Here is a 20239-nt window from a genome sequence, read left to right as displayed (position 1 = left end):
TCGGATGTTTTGCTTTTTGCCGTTTTTCCGAAAACCGCAACCGGTTTGTAAGGACCTTTAGTCTATTTTTTATTTATTTTCACATGTGCTTGTTTATTGACAAGGGAAAGGAAGGACTCCCAGAGCTAGATCTGGACTTGCGGTAGATGGGGTGGGGTCACCCCATCCGCCGCAGTGTCGATGATTTCAAGTGGGAGGGGTTTCGGACAACAAACTGTAGCACCCTGTAGTCAGAGGTGGGGCTGCCTGTGGGGCAGTACCACTCCTCGTCTGACAGGAGGGGTGGAGGTGATTCGGTTTACCCCAGGCCTTTCTTTGTTGCGTGCTGCGGTGCGCTCCTTTGCCCATGAATCATATAGCTTCTCAGGTAGGATGGGTGAGAGATTTCATATTAAGGAGCGTGTTACCTTTTTGAGTCCTGTTTGTAAATGTTGTACATTTTTAGTTCAGTCACATTTTTAAAAACATTTTCTATTTGAAGTACGTTGTTATGTTATGACTACGCATGGAGCATCGGCTGCATTTAACTCCCTGTACTGCATGTTCAACGTACTTGGCCTAAAATACTATAAAGTGACTGGTAACCAAAGCTATGTCTAACCAAAGTATGCCTCCAATGACTCCCGTGACTCTGAACATGCCTAACAAAAGACAACATTTTCAATTATAGTACATGAAGGATATTAGCAGTGACGGGGAGGTAGAGGATTTCTGTCTCTGTGTTGATGACGATGTGCTGGGAGATGTAGTTCTTTGGTTCTGCCTCTTCTTCATGGACTACACACATGGCGAACAGCTGCACCTGCAGCTCAACATGCAACCCAGCAGCCACCTAGGGGGGAGTGTGTGTGTGTGTGTGTGTGTGTGTGTGTGTGTGTGTGTGTGTGTGTGTGTGTGTGTGTGTGTGTGTGTGTGTGTGTGTGTGTGTGTGTGTGTGTGTGTGTGTGTGTGTGTGTGTGTGTGTGTGTGTGCGTGCATATAGTTAGTAATTTAGTTATTTTACAAAATGCAATACGAACAGTATTGCACATAAAACCTTCACTATAGCAAAGAAAACACATGCTCAACACCCCCACACACACATCAGAGCGAAGCTTACAGGCCCAGGGCTGTAGATGACTCGGAGGCCTGTAGCTGGAGGAGGCTGTTTCACAGTGAACCTGGAATAACCAAGAACAAACTGTTAGAAGTGAAGGCTGTTACTTTATACAGCACTTGTAGGTCAACCAGACCGGCGTTCAGAGTTTCTGTGCGTGCGTGCGTGCGTGCGTGCGTGCGTGCGTGCGTGCGTCTGCATGCACGTGTGCGTGTGACCGCGTGTGCGCCTGTGTGTGTGCGTCTGTGTACTCGCAGTCCATTTCCTTGTAAATAAGCATTCATTCAAATGCAATCCTCCCACCATATTCTTTTGTGATGCAGCTGAATAAGCTGCATCAGTCAATTTCAGCATCATTAAATATAATTGTGATGGTACTTAATTCCTTCAGTATCTAGATTCCAGGGAAAAACAATATTAAGTGTTTGTGCACAAATGAACGGTGATTGATTTCTGGGGAGCATGAACATGTTTATACGCTGTACTCCAATCTCCATTTGCAATCATTGACCCTTTCAGAGACATTATATTTTGCACCTGAAATTGCGATTTGATGGCCATGTGTTTGATTTGCATCATTACATTTAAGTGGAACTTATGATTGTCCGATTTCTCTGGATGGACATTTTTTGGTTTTGCCATTACATAGATGTAACTCTATTTGATTTCTATGATGGTGTGAACATATACAGAAGAGAGCAGTCAGCCGAGTCAAATTGATTCGTAACCACTTGAACACTAGCCTTCCTTATTCTGGGCATGACATAATAGGCCAAAGATAGGAGAACATTAGTCAGAAATAGCAGATCTACATGATCACAAATAATGCATCATGTTGTGATGGTGTCACACGGATACTTTCAGCAAAGATATTTGATGTACAGGGAGAAAAAAGATGGGGTCATGGTTGGTATAGAGTATAGACCCCTGGGAGACCAATGAAGTAATTTGGTGCTTCTCAAAACATTAGAATATTGTGGAAAAGTTCATTTTCTTCCGTAATATAATTCAAAAAGTGAAACTTTCATATATTCTATAGATTCATTGCGCATAAAGTGAAATATGTAAAACCTTTTTTGTTTTAATCTTGATGATTCTGGCATATACAGCTCATGAAAATCAATATTTTATGACACCACTAAAAAAAACATTCATAATACAGAAATGTCGACCATCTGAAAAGTATTTTAAGTTATGCACTCAATACGTCTGGACTACTTTTTAAACAAATTATTTCATTAATGGGGCGTGGCATGGAGGTGATAAGCCTGTGGCACTGTTGAGGTGTTATGGAAGCCCAGATTTGCTTTGATAGATAGCAGCTGTAAGGGCCAAATGACCACCAATGTCAAACACATTTATGTAACCTTGGGGTGGCGCTGTTGTTTACATAAGCGTCAAGTTCACGGGCATGGTGAGGGAGGATTGACCCGGAAAGGCAAATGGCTTTGACCGCAGGTACGTCAGCACTTTCAAATACTGTGAAGCGAAATGTTTGTCAGTGTTCAGTCTGAAATATCTGTTTTCTGTAATCTATTCTAATTATATGTTTTGCTTCTGAAATCGCAGATCTGATGCTGTACTCACTGAATGGTGGAATAAATACCGTAATTTCCGGACTATAAGCCGCTACTTCTTTCCCATGCTTTGAACCCTGTGGCCTATACAATGGTGCGGCTAATCTATGGATTTTTACAGCTAACGGCCACTAGGGGACCTTAAAACACTAAACATTAAAACACCTGCGCCTTATAGTCCAGTGCGGCTTGTATATGTACACATTTGTTTTTGTCTCCACCAGGCCGAAGGCATGGGGAGAGAGTATGTTTTGCACTCCGTCCGTGTGTGTGTGTGTGTGTGTGTGTCCGTCCGTCCGTCCGTCCGTCCGTCCGTCCGTCCGTCCGTCCTTCCGTCCGTCCGTTACCAGCTAATCTCCGGCACCGTTAACCCGGTCGATGCCAAACTTTGCACACACACTCCCTGGATGCCAACGATGAACCTCTGCCCCGCATTTTCCAGAACGGCCTGTTATAGCGCCACCATGAGGCAGCTTTTCACATGTTTTACCTAAAACTGCACCGATCTGCGTGAAACGTTGCATGCACACTCCCTAGAGGCCAAGGACAAACCTTTGACCTGCATTTTCCGCATCTGCCTTTTATAGCGCCACCAGGAGGCCGACTTTTGTAAAATACATTTTTTGATATTACTCCTCCAGATTCTGTCCAAAAATCTCACAAATCGTTACACAGTATCTCTATGGTCATGTGCTCAAGTCGGATCTGTCCGATATTTCATATTCCATCCTAATTGGCTATAATTGGCTTTCACAGTTTGCAAGATTGCCCCGTTTTCAACAAAAGCCTCAAATCAGCATGCAATTTACGTGAAATCTTTCACACATTTTCTTACTAGGCTGAGGAATATATCCCACCCTTTTCACATTGGCCTGTTATAGCGCCACCAACAGGTTGATTTTTGCATAACACATTTTTGGAACAAAATGCCTCAAATCATCCAATTGCCATCAAAGGCGTATGAAGAAATGGCAATCGGTACACATGATCTCTGTAGTCATGTGATCAAGACAAGTCTGTTGGATTTCACTGATTGGCTAAGATTGCCTTCCAAAGTTTTCAGGAGTGGCCCGTTTTGTACGAAATGTTGCACATGTCCTGCTCATCCAGAATTCTATCCTCAGAGATGCTATGAGTGATCTGGCTCTGCATTTCCTCAACAAAATGAAGAAAATTGTTGTAAAAACAAATAAAAAAAAACATCCTCCTAAACATTTTGCCAAACATCACACACACTCCTATCCTCCTGGTGGAGACCTGTGCCCGGAAGGGCACTTTTTCTAGTTTCCCCTAAATTTAGCTGGTGCGGCTTATATTCAGGTGCGGCTTATAGTCCGGAAATTACGGTATGTAAAATGCATGAAGAGCTGCATGTGTGTGTTATTGATGCTGACACACACACACAGTGAACCAACAGTACGGGATTAGCATAGCGCGTCAGCCAGGTCCAGCTACGGATCAATCCCTAGAGAGATCCGTATAAGACGGAGGCTCTAATAGCAGCTTTAAACTCAATTGTACTGTTGAATGTAGTGTCTCACACCTTCCTCTTGACAACACACCCTAGATTCTCTGTGGGGTTCAGGTCAGGCCAGTTGGCTGGTCAGTTAAGCACAGTAATACCATGGCCAGTACACCAATTACTAGTAGTTGTGGCATTGGATTGGAAATGCATGGCACACCCAGTTATGCAATGATTGTTTTTTTGCAGAATTATGTGTGTGTCTGTATTCCTTTATCGCTAAAGGGCGAGGTTGCGCGTCATTGTGATGTTAGAACATCATTGTGATGTCAGAACAGGCCAGCTCCATATATGGAGATCTAGGGGTGATCAGGTGTGATCAGTTCGCTAATTCGGACCCTGTCCAGAGCCTGGGCAGAGTCTTTTGTGCTGGTTCTGCACAACAGTGTATCCCACCGACCAGGCACTGCACTCCCTGTGGTGGTGTGGAGTCGGTGGGGAAAACGGTTCTCGAGTTACGTGGATTTACAATTGTACATACTCAGAAATGAGTTATTTGACGATAGAATCATCAAAATCGACCCAGACAAGTAATATGGTAAGAAATATCCAAAAAGGCAGCCATCTTAAAATTTGGTGGCCATTTTGAAATGTACATGGCTACTGGGGAAACAAAGAGGTACACTCTGTCAAATTGGGTGCTTCTTTCCAGAACTGAAGTATTGTCGTGCTAAGCCTCTCCGCTAATAATAGGGCACAAGTCAAGTGGTCCGTCTTGTGAATGCAGAACAAACGTCTTGAGCACTCTTTATGAGCCGGCAGTGGTGTGATGTAGCTACAGTAAGTACATTTACTCAAGTACTGCACAATGTTGAGGTACAGTATTTGTACTTGTACTATAGCATTTCCAATTTCCAATACCGGTACTTTTACTCCACTACATCCCAGAGCCACATTTTTTACTTTTACTCCACTACAATTATTTGAAAACTTTAGTTGCTATAGTTACTTTGGAGATTTTAATTTTGATTCAACCCTACATTTCGGCCATTTGGAGCTCACAAGCTCACAATACTTGGCATTGTGAGCTTGTAGATCGGCTATTTTCAAAAGATTTTGCACACATTTTGAACTTGGGTGAACAATGAGTACTTTTACTTTTACAGTACATTTTGACGCCGATACTCGTGTACCTTTACTCGAGTACATACATACGGGACATGTACTTGAAACGTAGTAGGCTACATCTACATTGCAGGATTTATAGCCTATACTTTTACTTAAAAGTAAAACATTTGAGTACTTTCTCCACCACAATGCATGATCACCTGCAGGTGTCGACTCCCACGTTCTTCATCACCATGGTCATGGCGTAGGAGCTGCCTTCTCTGAGGGTCCCGAAGGCAGCGCTGCAGGGTGGACGCAGCTGGAAACCCCCCCGCCTGGCCACGGTGGGATACGTACCTCCCAGAGACACCGTTCTGCACCTCCTCCTCACTGGCTCCTCCAGCAGCAAGTACTACAGTGGAGAGGTGAGAGGTGACTGAGAACGTACAGTAGATGTGGTGCAGATCATGTGTTTTACTTGTAAAAGTTATAATGCACTTCTGTATCATAGCATTAGGGGGACCAAGCATAGACCCCCAGGGCTCTATGCTTGGTCCCCTACTTATTCCATCCGTTCACCGAAAATAGCATTGCAGTATTATTTTCGCAATTGTTCAATTATTTTCACCAATCGTTCACTTGTTATTACATGCCCAGAATATACTGTAGGTACACTTGGATTCACGTGGTTAAATGTGGTTATTTGACTTTCAAACATGTTTGGGGTCATTTTAACGTAGACCTACACAATAAAAATTAAATTAATGAAAAATATTATCGAAAAAAAAACACGGCCCCTTCACTATTAGGAGAGCAGTATGCGTCACCAAAATACTGAATGTTCAAAGTTCAGTTTTTTTGGGGTGCAATTGGGCTCAGAAAATCTAAAATAAAATAAGAAAAAATTACAAAACCTTTTTTTTACTGTCACCAGACCTTTAATATAAACACTCTCGCAACCTAATGCCACATGTTTTTATGTTGGGGGGGCCGGGGGGTGTCCCAGTTGAACACTCTTTTAGTTAATCTGTTCATCTCCCCGCAGCAGCCTATTCGCCAACCCCAACCTCATCATTTAACTCAATTTATTCCAGACACGCACAAGCTTGATATATGCAGAGAGAAAACAATGTCTCGCAAGTGGCAACATCTTGGCTGTGCCTAGCCTATGGCTCTGCCAAGAGCTCTTCAACTGGCTGACTCAGAGACAACTTCAGTACCTTTTATAAAGTTGATAATGTATGTTCGTGTGTGCATGCGTGCGTGATTACCTTGTGGTTTGGTGTACTAAAGGGTTTGGAGCCGAGTATAGAGGATGGTATTTTTACTTTAGTTTTCCTAGGGTTTCCGGTCACATCCAGCTGGACTGCTTTATTACGCTCTGGTGAAACGCTCAGGCTGCTGTCACCTGGAATGGACACATGCACGTGCGTGCGCGCGTGCACACACACACACACACACACACACACACACACACACACACACACACACACACACACACACACACACACACAGTGTTAACTGCTCTAATTGATTGAGTCTGTAATTAGTGGAAGATGAAGTGGGTCCATTGTGTAGTAGAGCAAACCTGCAGTTTGAGGCGTGGGATTGGTGGGTCTCCCTATTGGCAGCGTTTCACTTACTGCCTCATGACTAAGAGAAGATTGCCAGACAGTCAAGCAGCAAATGTAAGTTTCAATCAATGACTGACAGTTGAATAATGGAAAATAACTTTTGTAGCCTATTCTAGGAGGAACTGGAATAAGTCAAACATATATGTAGGTAGCAACAAAGCAGGTAGAAACAAAGCAATATACAGAAGTAACAAGACACATTCTATTGATGATAATTACTAAATAGTAGCCTACTGTAACTGGGGGAAAAAAGAAAAATAATTGTACACTTTTTGTGCCTCTCCTTCACTTGGACTATACCTCGCGTCGCCAGGCTTTCCAGTAGAAAAAGCTCGTAGGAAAGCCTCGTCTGTGTTACTAAATTGCCGTGTGATCCAGTCGGGAGTGGATGATACAGTTGGGTGCCACCGATATTGTCCCTTATCATTTGACCCATTTAGGCCTGACCTCAAAATGTAAAAAAATCCTTCTAAATCCTCCAGTTTTCTGAAATAAATATTTTCACGTTTTTTCAAAAATAGCAGACCTACAAGCTCGTAGCGCGCCACTCGGTGGCGCGCTATGAGCTTGTAGATCTGCTATTTTTCAATAGCTAAATTATAACATAATGTTTAAAACACCAAAAGGGGTTTTGCGCAGATCACGCAAACCTCAGCAAAAAGAAGAGGACAATATCGATGGCCTCCAACTGTACGTCATGTTGTAGTCATTGTCTTGTAGTCATCAGGCCAGAACCCTCAAACCGGAACTTCCTTTCCCTCAAACCGGAAGAATAATACCTTCCGAAAAAAAGCGTTGATGCGGCGTAGTTTCGCTGATTTCTAGAATATTGATGAGTGAGTGTACTTTCCAGAGACTATTTAGCATCTTCTTTATACCTTTGTTAACCCACGGGGAAATTCTATTCTCATCGCAGGCTACGAGAGAGCGAGTCATGCTTTTATTGGAGAGGTATTATCTTCTGGTTTGAGGGCTTTGATGACTACAAAACAATGACTACAATGACTACAATAATGACTACAATGACTAAGATATCATCCGCTCCCGAGCAGATCATAAAACCGAAAAGGAATGCTGCCAAGGCTAATATATATATTTATTACATGGCTTGGTTGAATGCTTGATTCTGATCGCAGAATTCAGCAGTGTGTTATTTCTTGATAACAGACCGCTCCGCTCTATAACAGACCGATGCCTATAATCAAACCCTTGGAGCACCTGCTGTGCCCCGCTTGATTTACTGCTGTTTCCAACATGACAGCCATGTAAACACACACACAATGTAGCCTCGGTCCCAGGCTCACTTAACTGCGAAAAAGAAGAGCCTGGTCACAACCTAAGGCAGATAAGCTATCGAAAGGCGGCACTTCCGCCGTGTAACCCCCCCCGGAAGTTAACGTTTTTTGACCAATCGCAGCGTTGTGTTCCCGAAAATGTATTCCCGCTGAAATTATCATTGGGTGGGGACTAGTAAACACAGCAGCACCGCGTGACGTAGTTATCTTACACGCAACACTTCCGCCACTTCCGCTGATAGTCTTTTCAGCGTAGGTCTTGGCCAGGGTGCACACAATGTCATTTACAGCTAAACACTGCTCTCAAAAATGTTTTGGAAAACATCTGAGCGAGAAATAGACGAAGCAGTACCCGAAAATAGATTCTATTTGATCAACTCACTTTCTTGTTTTCCGACAGTGCTGCAGCTGGGCAGACGCGACCAGCGCGACACTTATGGAATACTTTCATTAGCGCAAGCAAGGAAATATCTTGTGTTGTTGTGTTTTGGGTCAATTTATTAAGTTATGTATTAAGAAGCCATGTAATAAGATGGATAATATCTGTCTAGGCCCTAGGTGGTCATTGTCGGGAGATAATTCACCTTCAGGGTGATTTACCACCTCCGCTTCGCGTCAGTGGTTAAACCCCGTCGGTGAATTATCTCCCGACAATGACCCCTTACATAGTGTATAAACACAAAGAATTATGCTATGTACACTACTGTACTTTCTCTCTTACCTTGCTGCATGAGTGGGTGTTGGGTTCAGTGGTCGGTGGGCTGCAGGGCACACGTACCACAAATATCACATTACATATTTTCTTGATACCCTCTAATGATTATGAAACCTTTACCAAAGAATGAATCCATATTCAATGACATCTTGAAAATAATTATGAATAATAGTCATATCACATGCAGCTACTGGTTGACTAACTTCCAACTAATGGTGTGTAGCACTAGGTCTTTACTGTTTAGTGTTTGTTTATCTTTACTCTTCTCATGCGGGGCGACTGTCAGGAGAGCCGCCGCTGCGTCGTCTGTCTTAGGAAACGGTGGAAGATCTATGGACAAACTCCTCATGTCTGGAGCTTGATAGTGAAGCTGACCCTGGAAGATATGTTTCCCGCACACTCATTATGCAGTGGCACATCATATAGGTGGAAAGTTAGTGCTATTTATAGATTTGGTGATATTCTAATCTAGATATTCTGTCTGTCTGTCTGTCTGTCTGTCTGTCTGTCTGCCTGCCTGCCTGCCTGCCTGCCTGCCTGCTATATCCTAGATAAGATTGGACAGATTTCCTATTCTATTATTAACAACAACAACAAAAACGGTGATTTATAGGCTACATGTGATATTTCTTCAGATTTAAATGCCATCTTTGTTTTTTTACATGGTTAACAATACATGAAACCAATTCATTGTGTACTTTGTTTATACTTATACATACCCTTCAAGGTAACATGAGTGAGGGTTTGTGCCGGAATATAGCTTTACACCAGATGCTTACGTTTCATTTCTTTGGGTTGTTTTCTTCATATTAGCCATGAGGGGTTTATCAATAATATCACATTGTGTTCATACCTGGTATAGCGGAGCATTTTCTGGGTGAAAATAAGGGACAACCATTCTGTTCCTCAGAGCTTCTCTGCATGCCTTATCCTCCTGGAGCTCTTGTCTGCAATGCATACACATTATGCACACACACACGCACAGTCGCACACAAACACACCCAGTGATGTTCCGAAAATTGTTGATCAGCAGTTTTAAATCAGTGGCTGAATAAATGTGATTACAGTGCATTACATGCAGGGTTCAATTTGCTAGAGGGGGTCCATGCCTCTGCCTTTGATATCCCCTCTGGTCATTGATTTGAATCACCGGTGAGGATTTGTTTTATCCCTGCTTCTGGTCAGACATTACATTGATTCCTTTTGGGGAAATGTATATTACACATAATCTCACTATTTGTGACTATGTATGTAGACCACATTAACCCTGGCGTACCTATTATGGGCAAATTTGGCAAAATCTTACAATAGCATGAAAATAGCATAGCTGCAAGCCCACAACGTGTCACATCGCGATGGATGGGTCGGCTATATCCGCTATTTGTCATAAGAAGAAGAAGAAAATATTTTCCGTACAAATACAAACCTGATCATACGTCTATCTATCTGCCTCCCTTCCTCCAGTAGTTAAACTTTCTCAAAAAGAGAAAAACCTTCCAAGGAAGGGACTGCACTCTCCAGGGAACAGAGACGGACCTGACGAAGCTCACGGCGAAATGCGTCGTGCTAATAAATAAGTTGATGCAGTAAGTTGTCCGTCTCTGTTCCCTGGAGAGTGCACTCCCTTCCTTGGAAGGTTTTTCTCTTTTTGATGTCTATGCCTATTGCCTGCTAACTAGACTTGCACCTCCCACGGGTCTTTTTGGATGTGCAGGAGTCCCTTTTTTGTCTCAATATATATAATATATATATATATATATATATATATATATATATATATATATATATATATATATATATTTGGAAGCAGCAAGATAAAATGTTTTCCTTGAAAGACATATAACAAACTAAAAAAATAAACTACGGAAAAATAATTCAACAAGATGTACCTGTGTTGTGCCATTCTTTTGGTCCACTGGGATTCATTTCTCTTGGAAGTCCCACTTATAAGACTGTAGTGGAGAAGAGATCACTTTGCATTTATAATTAAGAAATGTAATTTATATTACAATTAATAATATACCGATATACACACACAATTATCATTGTTGTTTATTTATTGATTGTTTTTTAGCATTTCTACCTGTCTTCTGATGATGATATGTCTAACTCCAAAACCGGAGCTGAGACAGCTTGGGCATACAGACTGGCTATGTCCACTGTAGACACAGAGACGCACGCACGCACGCACGCATGCACGCACGGTAAACAAAATACTATTAATTCTGGATTAACAGACATTAAAGAAACCCAAGATTTCTCGGCTTTGGCACCGGAGGGTTCAAGCAATAAACCTGAGAAATTGCGGGTTTGGCATACATTGTGTTAATCCCAACCTTAAAACACTTTAATTGCCCGGAACTATTTAATCCATTACATTCATGCGCCCAGTCGATTTATAAACACGGACGCCTTTTCCGGACGGACCGGCCGGAAGTTCATGATGTTGTGTAGCAGCTAACAATAGCCACAGCCATAGATATATATAAACACTAGATAGCTCACCCGCGCTGTTGGCCAATGGAGAGCGACGTCGTTACGTGGCGGCCATCTTACCTCGGGACACATAACATTGTGTCTATGGGGCAGGTACTCTTAAATGACCATAACTTGCTCAATTTTCAACCGATTTTCAAACGGGTTGGTTTGTTATAAACGTCAGAGACGTCCGCATACTTATATGCTTTTATACGACGTTCATATAAAAAACATAAATTAAGCAGATAAGCGTCCTGAATCATAGCCACGTTGACAACGTTTGTAATAAACCAACCCGTTTGTAAATCCGTCAAGATTTGAGCGAGTTATGACTGTTTCTGTTTGAGCTGCCATTGAACATACTGTACTGTATCCCCGAAGTAAGATGGCTGCCGGGTGAACGACGTCAGAAACTCCGCCTTGAGCCATCTAGTGTTTATATATATCTATGGCCACAGCACTATAGAGTCGATCGACAACAACGGGAGACAAGAATAAATCTATCGAGACTAGCGACTGGACCGCGGAGCGCTGTCTAACACATCCCGTCTTTTCAGAAAAAGACGGGATGATTTAGATCGCGATTTATGAACGTTTTTAGATTTTCGTTTTCATCAGCTAAACAGGGGAGGGAGTTTTTCGATGATGCCTCACTCTTGCGCGTCACCGAGGAGAGCCCAGCAGGCGCGCCTGGGCTATACAGCCATGCGATCTGTTCTCGTATCAATAAACTTCGTCTTTAGGACAATACTTCATCCTGAGCATCGGGCGTTACTAATAGAAAGGACAAAGTACTTCGCCCTGGGCGATGGGAGTGTTAACCGTAATCACTAACTGCTAATGAAACTCACATCATACAAGATCAACTATTTCTGAACATTCACTGACCAACCATGTCATTGTGTACAATCACTAGTCTGAAGCCAATGGTTACTCACTTGAAGTTCTTTTGTCAGATGGATGACTTTTGCAGTCTGCCTCTGGAAGTGACTTTAAAAAAAAAGAATAACATTACTTTTGTCAGTTGTGTGCATGCATCAGACTATAAAATTATCTGTGTATGTGTGTGTGTGTGTGCGTGCGTGCGTGCATGGCTCCGTGCGTGTCTGGTTTTGCTGACCAGAACCAGTTTGAGCAGGTCACTAGCATGGACTCTCTCCTCCTCTGTGCGTGGATCTCTGACCTTCCTGTCCTCTGACAGCTGCTCTCTCTGTAAGAAACGCTCCATGCACTCCTACAGACAAAACACGCTCTGTTGTGGTAAATGGTGCATTTATATAGCGCCTTTATCCAAGGCGCTTTACATAGATTGTGCATCACATTCACCCATTCACACACACATTCATACACCGATGGCAGCGGAAACCATGCAAGGCACCAACCAGCACATCAGGAGCAATTAGGGGTTCAGCGTCTTGCTCAAGGACACCAACTCTGGGGGAACCCGGGTTCGAACTGGCAACCTTGCAGTTACCATCCAGCCACTCTACCCCTGAGCCACCGTCGCCCTGTTTTAGTTTGGTTTTACTCTAGTTTATGACAGAATGGAAAGAGAAAGCTAAATTAATTGACAAAGTACATTTGGAATTTGTCACCCATACACACCCTATAGTCCTATACCATCCTATACATGAATTATTTAGGGATCAGTGACTTGCTCATGGAAACTACCTTTATTCACTGACGACAACTAAATGGAAACTAAATGAAAACTAAAACTAAGACTAAATGTATTGACAATTTCGTCAACAGCTAAAAACTAGACTAAAATGTTAAGAAGGGACTAGTGGACAAGAGATCCAGTATAAGTCATTTTACACTTGGTTGCATGCTGAAAATAGTCAATCTACAAGCTCACAACGCGTCGCAGCGCGACGCGTTGTGAGATTGACTATTTGGCAATGTTCAGCATGTGAAAAATCAGTCATTACGACAACATCAATCAACTGTAGATTTAGTCGACTAAACTCTTATGACATTTAGTCGACTAAAACTAGACTAACACTAAAACATTCCGGGTGACTAAAATGTGACTAAAACTAAATGAAAACTATTCAAGACACTGCGCCAGGACAGAGAACCGAGAACCTTCCAATTCCCAGGCAACTGCTTACCTCATGAGCCACTGGGTGCTGTAACCATGTGTTAAGTGTAGTTTAGTCAGAGAGCATAATAATGTAGATTCATTGTAGAAGATACGGAGCACTCTATACATTTAAAATGGGATATTAATGATGGCCGCATCTACATTTTAAGACAAAGATGGCAGCAGAACTGACCAATTGACATACAGTACTTAAAGGGCCACAGTTCACCCCTTTTGCAACCAGATCTTATTTTAATTATGTTTTGGAGACAAGAAACACCTTTGTGGGGTTTTTATGTGTGTAATACATGTTTTTAGATATTTTAGTATTTCAAAGTGCCAGTGATGTCATGGACACTGGTCTCACTTTCTCCATGGACTACATGTTGTCTCAGTAAGACAGATTCCACACGGTGGGGTGAGTGCAGCAAAGCATTATGGTCATTGTAGTAATCCTGCAGTGAGACCAGTGTCCATGACATCGCAGATACTTTGAAATACTAAAATATCTAAAAACACAAATTACCCACATAAAACAAAAACCCAGGAAAGTGTTTCTTGTCTCCCAAACATCATTAACCCATTTTGGGCAAGGAACCCCTTTTGGTGTTAGCATTATGTTATGCTTTAGCTATTGAAAAATAGCAGATCTACAAGCTCATAGCGCGCCACCAAGTGGCGCGCTACGAGCTTGTAGGTCTGCTATTTTTTGAAAAATCAAAGAACGACTGACATAGAAACATAGCTTTTTCAGAAAACTGTCAGGATGTAGAAGACATTTTTAGAATCTGATCTCAGGTCTGTAACAGCATATAGAACACAAACGGGTGTATAAGCTACCTTCAGCCGCGTATCCAGCCTGCACCTGAGCAGCGTGTCGACGGGCGGGTACTGCCTCAGCTCTCTGAGCTCCAGGGCCTCGGGGCAGCTCCGCAGGGACCGACGTGAGGCAGGAGGAGAAACACTGGGCTCTCTCTCTGTCAACGTCAGGCCCACTCCCAGGTCAGCACCCAACGGAGGGCCCGCTGTCTTCCTCTGGGTTAGTTAGGAGCAATGGTGGACAAGAAGGACAAGAAGGACCATGTTTTACTGTCTTCCTCTGGGTTAGTTAGGAGCAGTGGTGGACAAGAAGGACCATGTTTTACTGTCTTCCTCTGGGTTAGTTAGGAGCAGTGGTGGACAAGAAGGACCATGTTTTACTGTCTTCCTCTGGGTTAGTTAGGAGCAGTGGTGGACAAGAAGGACAAGAAGGACCATGTTTTACTGTCTTCCTCTGGGTTAGTTAGGAGCAGTGGTGGACAAGAAGGACAAGAAGGACCATGTTTTACTGTCTTCCTCTGGGTTAGTTAGGAGCAGTGGTGGACAAGAAGGACAAGAAGGACCATGTTTTACTGTCTTCCTCTGGGTTAGTTAGGAGCAGTGGTGGACAAGAAGGACAAGAAGGACCATGTTTTACTGTCTTCCTCTGGGTTAGTTAGGAGCAGTGGTGGACAAGAAGGACAAGAAGGACCATGTTTTACTGTCTTCCTCTGGGTTAGTTAGGAGCAGTGGTGGACAAGAAGGACAAGAAGGACCATGTTTTACTGTCTTCCTTTAGGTTAGTTAGGAGCAGTGGTGGACAAGAAGGACAAGAAGGACCATGTTTTACTGTCTTCCTCTGGGTTAGTTAGGAGCAGTGGTGGACAAGAAGGACAAGAAGGACCATGTTTTACTGTCTTCCTTTAGGTTAGTTAGGAGCAGTGGTGGACAAGAAGGACAAGAAGGACCATGTTTTACTGTCTTCCTTTAGGTTAGTTAGGAGCAGTGGTGGACAAGAAGGACAAGAAGGACCATGTTTTACTGTCTTCCTCTGGGTTAGTTAGGAGCAGTGGTGGACAAGAAGGACAAGAAGGACCATGTTTTACTGTCTTCCTCTGGGTTAGTTAGGAGCAGTGGTGGACAAGAAGGACAAGAAGGACCATGTTTTACTGTCTTCCTTTAGGTTAGTTAGGAGCAGTGGTGGACAAGAAGGACAAGAAGGACCATGTTTTACTTATACTGTAAAAGTATCAATACTGCAATACTGTAGAAACACTCTGTTAACAAGTAAAAGTCCTGAAAAACTAAATTTAGATAAAGATATTGGCATCAAAATATACCGTACATGTACGTATAACGTACCGATGTGTGTGTGTGTGTGTGTGTGTGTGTGTGTGTGTGTGTGTGTGTGTGTGTGTGTGTGTGTGTGTGTGTGTGTGTGTGTGTGTGTGTACTGTACCTCTTCTCTTGGGAAGTCATGCCAGGTGCGGTTCCTGAGGTTGGCAGGGATGATGTCGGGGTTCTGTTTCCCTAGCAACCACTGGGACCACACACTCTGGTGACTGGGCTTCAGGATGGTGATATTGAACACACCTGGGTCACGCGCACGCACACGCACACGCACACGCACACACACACACACACACACACACACACACACGCACACGCACACGCACACGCACACACACACATTCATTTTCAGATGGGGCCAGCAGCCAAATATATATCAATTTATGGATCGTTTTGGCATGAGAACTACTACTGATATAGATAGAGAATCCAAGATTGCATACCGTGTGCATCGGGCAGTGGTTCCCTCAGCAGAGCCACGGTAGGATCAGAGTAGGCCTCGTCCAGTAACTCCTCCACAGTGTGAGAACTGAGGAACTCAGTGCCTGAGCCATCCTCGTGGACCAGGAACAGCCTGGAAGACAAGGACAAGAAGATTATTCTCCGGTCTGGTCTTCTAACACAGTAGCGTTTCTCAAATATTTTCATGTCAAGGTCCCCCAAAATAAATTCGAAATGTATTTGGCTGTGGACTGGACGCCATCTGAAAAGAGTTTGTGCCCGGGATGCCTATAAGAGGGGATTTTGTGATGTTAAAATGTTTAAAAATCATAAAAGAAAGATTCACGATTTTTCTGTATATGGTTTTTCAAATATAAAATAGGGTTAAAATGGATAAACAGATTTTTATGCTATATTAACCCATTTTGGGCGGGAACCCCTTTTGGTGTTAGCATTATGTTATGCTTTAGCTATTGAAAAATAGCATATTTTTGAAAAATCGAAGAACGACTGACATAGAAACATAGCTTTTTCAGAAAACTGTCAGGATGTAGAAGACATTTTTAGAATCTGATCTCAGGTCAGAATGGGTTAACTCATTTTGCTGGGGACCTCCATGTAAGTGATGCACAGTGCGGAGGCCTATACCTGAGACACTGTTCTCCATGTTTCACATGCAGTCGGGCCATCTCTCCATCCTCCTCCTCCTCTCGTTCACTGTCTTCCTCCGCCAGCTCCCATGTGCTTTCAACAGGACTGGAGATCACCGTTGATGTCTGTCCATCTTCACTCACCTAACAATGCACGCACGCACAGATATAACTTATAAATATCTTATTTTGAATTTTCCATTAGCAGTAAAAGCCTGGCTAGTTGGCTAGTTAAGGGGGCGATCGATAGAAATGCGTCACAGGCACAATGCTGTGATCAGCGAGTCCCAACTGTGCTGAATGTCTGCCCCTACTCTTTCTCTGCATTTCACTGTCACTCTCTCCACTTTCACTGTCAAGCCAATAATATAAAAGAAAAAAAAGAAACGTATTGCCAACAAAAGTACTATTCCTGTGGATGGTGCACCTGGTGTGCGCTCGTCGTTTTTAGACACAGATATAAAAGTTAATAACTTTTCAGCAAAAAGGCACAGTGCATTTAACCAAGAGAACCACCCACTCAAGGACACTTTGAGACCCACTGGTGTAGCGGAGTGTTTCCAGTGAGACAACACGCACAACAGCAGCACCCTGGACTCTGTTTGACCAGAATGGAACAGAGCCTTCATTAGTATCAGCGGTACCACCTGTGAAGGCAGTATAGGGAAGGCGGCATAGAGCCCATGACAGCGTGAGCAACGATCAAGGCGGTTGGACTGACGTGGAAGTGGTTGCCGTCAGGATCCATGACTTCACACGCCACCAGGCCCGTGTGACTCATGGCGTAGCTTCCTGGTTGGCTCTGTGGGGGGGTTCCACTCTCTGGGCGGCAGGGGGTCAGGGTGGGGTGGGACGAGTAAACACACGTCCCGTTCTCCTTGATCTGAAGCAGGCCCGCACTGGAGGGAAACACCTGCACGCACACGCACACGCACACACACACACACACACACACACACACACACACACACACACACACACACACACACACACACACACACACACACACACACACACACACACACACACACACACACACACACACAGGTCTCATTTACTATGACATCAGGGTCTTCACATCTCCATCCCTGATGATGTCACGACCAACACACAGGAAATGCACGATTCCATAGTTGACTGCGACCTTCGGTCGCAATAATAGACCTTGATGTGAAAAGGGTTCAAAAGTTTAAGTGGTAAAGGAGGTAATGGCAAGTATACTGACTGGGATCCTATACCCTTGATACATTGAATAATAATAACCACTCAAGTAACATTTAGCATGTTTGCCATCCAAACCCACCTGATAGGCCCCGCGATGGTTTGCCGTGGCGACGGTCCCATCCACCAGGAAGACGTGCGCCGCGCGTCTCTCCGGGTACAAGACCACCGTGGCGCAGCCCTCTCTCTCCACCATCAGCACGCGCTCCCTGCCGGCGGACGCCGCGCTCGCCTCGCCGCCGCTCTCACACGTCTCCGTCTCACTGGCAAAGGCACCCTCCTCCTCCTCGCCGTTACCGGCGAGCTCCCCTTCTTCTTCTTCCTCGCTGCCTTCGGGGCCACGTGCGCTCCTGACGCTGGCCGTCCTACTGCCGCCGTCGTCTGTGGCCTCTCCGCTGTTGCACGGCGGCACGCTTACGGCCCGCTCTGCGTCCCACGCGCTCCCCTTGCCGTCCTCCTCGCACATACTCTGAGCGCGGCGCATGACGCACGCTCTCTCGGGGTGCTCATATGCAGCGCACGAATCAGAGTTTGATTTCATGCAGCCACTCTCAGGCCACTCCCCTGGGGAAAGAGTCACGAATCAGAGTTTGATTTCATGCAGCCACTCTCAGGCCACTCCCCTGGGGAAAGAGTCACGAATCAGAGTTTGATTTCATGCAGCCACTCTCAGGCCACTCCCCTGGGGAAAGAGTCACGAATCAGAGTTTGATTTCATGCAGCCACTCTCAGGCCACTCCCCTGGGGAAAGAGTCACGAATCAGAGTTTGATTTCATGCAGCCACTCTCAGGCTACTCCCCTGGGGAAAGAGTCACGAATCAGAGTTTGATTTCATGCAGCCACTCTCAGGCCACTCCCCTGGGGAAAGAGTCACGAATCAGAGTTTGATTTCATGCAGCCACTCTCAGGCCACTCCCCTGGGGAAAGAGTCACGAATCAGAGTTTGATTTCATGCAGCCACTCTCAGGCCACTCCCCTGGGGAAAGAGTCACGAATCAGAGTTTGATTTCATGCAGCCACTCTCAGGCCACTCCCCTGGGGAAAGAGTCACGAATCAGAGTTTGATTTCATGCAGCCACTCTCAGGCCACTCCCCTGGGGAAAGAGTCACGAATCAGAGTTTGATTTCATGCAGCCACTCTCAGGCCACTCCCCTGGGGAAAGCATAATGATAGGGAGTGTTAGAGAGGCAGGGGCTGAAATACCCTAAGAGGGCACTTTTGGACAAAAAATGCAGAAAATAGCAGATCTACAAGCTCACAACCATTTAAAAATGCCTGCTTCTTGATTATTCCATTAACTAATCGATTAATTAAGGTTCAAGGTTTCACTATATTTCCGGTTAATTGCCCAGCCTTTCTGCGTGTGTGCTAACAATATGTCATTCAGATGATATGTGGGACACCGGTGCGTAGCACAGTGTGCATGTGTGCGCGTGCGTGCGTGCGTGCGTGCGTGCGTGCGTGCCAGTCACCTGTGCGTAGTAGTGTGTGGGAGGGCCGAGGGGGCAGGCTGTCCTGGTAGAGGCTGGTGATTCTGGTTCCGTCTGCGTGTTCCACCGTCAGGGTTCCGTCTTTGTCCAAAACGGACACCACGTGATCCTCTCGGGTCAACATCACCTGCCATGATGATGTGGACCCAGGGAGGGTTGGCAAGGTCACTTTCAAGACCAATTAGACCATACACAGTACACTTTAAGGGCTCCATTTCCGTCACCGCTAAACCCCTTATCCCTAAACTTCTTTGCCTTTTTTTTTTACTATTTTGCTAAACATTTTTGAATAGTTAAAACGGCCAGTCTACAAGCTCACAACGTGTCAATGTAGATAGGCTAGTCGAACTATTCAAAAATGTTTTTCAAAATATAAAAAAAAAGCCAAAAATAAGTTTAGGGATAAGGGGTTTAGCGGTGACAAAAATGGAGCCCTTTGTCTCCCAGAGTCCCCCAGGGTCTGTCTGTAGTAGTCCCCCCCCCCACCCAACCCTATCATACATTGCATGGTTTCATGATGGAAAACATTCAGAATGTTCAAGTGGGCCCCCCTGATCCAGAAAAAAGTTTTGGAACCAACTGATGTAGAAGGCTAATATGAGACGGCTATAAGTGACACTCACCGCCTGGGTTAGGGGGTCCGTAGCATGGTATGTGAGAGCAGGGTCAGTGGCCATAACCTTGTGCGTGTTGCCCACAGTGGAGATGCGCTCTCCAGAGGGCGTGGTGGTTACCCAGAATCCTCTCTGAGGAGTGGAGACCAACTCTGGCTCAGCGTCCTTCTTGGAGGCCTTGCCTGCACGCACACGCACACGCACACACACGCACACGCACACA

The 20239-nt window shown here is 44.5% G+C and overlaps 1 protein-coding gene across 1 annotated transcript in view; it reads right to left on the bottom strand.

Annotated features, from left to right (window-relative positions):
- Positions 1-664: 664 nt before the first annotated feature.
- Positions 665-20239, bottom strand: part of spag17 (sperm associated antigen 17) — a gene marked incomplete at its 3' end in the record, with an annotated part of 54743 nt that continues 35168 nt past the window's right edge. Inside the window, exons 28-41 of the mRNA XM_079491304.1 lie at positions 20026-20198; positions 19385-19529; positions 17993-18474; positions 17411-17602; positions 16688-16833; positions 16042-16172; positions 15708-15841; positions 14316-14485; positions 9740-9833; positions 9148-9262; positions 6514-6650; positions 5464-5654; positions 1100-1160; positions 665-832 (exon numbers count right to left, since the gene is read on the bottom strand). Of these exons, the coding sequence (XP_079347430.1) occupies positions 665-832; positions 1100-1160; positions 5464-5654; positions 6514-6650; positions 9148-9262; positions 9740-9833; positions 14316-14485; positions 15708-15841; positions 16042-16172; positions 16688-16833; positions 17411-17602; positions 17993-18474; positions 19385-19529; positions 20026-20198 (2339 nt within the window). The remainder of the gene's footprint in view (positions 833-1099; positions 1161-5463; positions 5655-6513; positions 6651-9147; positions 9263-9739; positions 9834-14315; positions 14486-15707; positions 15842-16041; positions 16173-16687; positions 16834-17410; positions 17603-17992; positions 18475-19384; positions 19530-20025; positions 20199-20239) is intronic.

Source organism: Electrona antarctica (assembly GCF_951216825.1).
Source record: "Electrona antarctica genome assembly, chromosome: 21".
NCBI classification, from domain to species: domain Eukaryota; kingdom Metazoa; phylum Chordata; class Actinopteri; order Myctophiformes; family Myctophidae; genus Electrona; species Electrona antarctica.
Note: the sequence above shows the minus strand (reverse complement) of the source record. Positions and strands in the feature narration are given on the sequence as shown.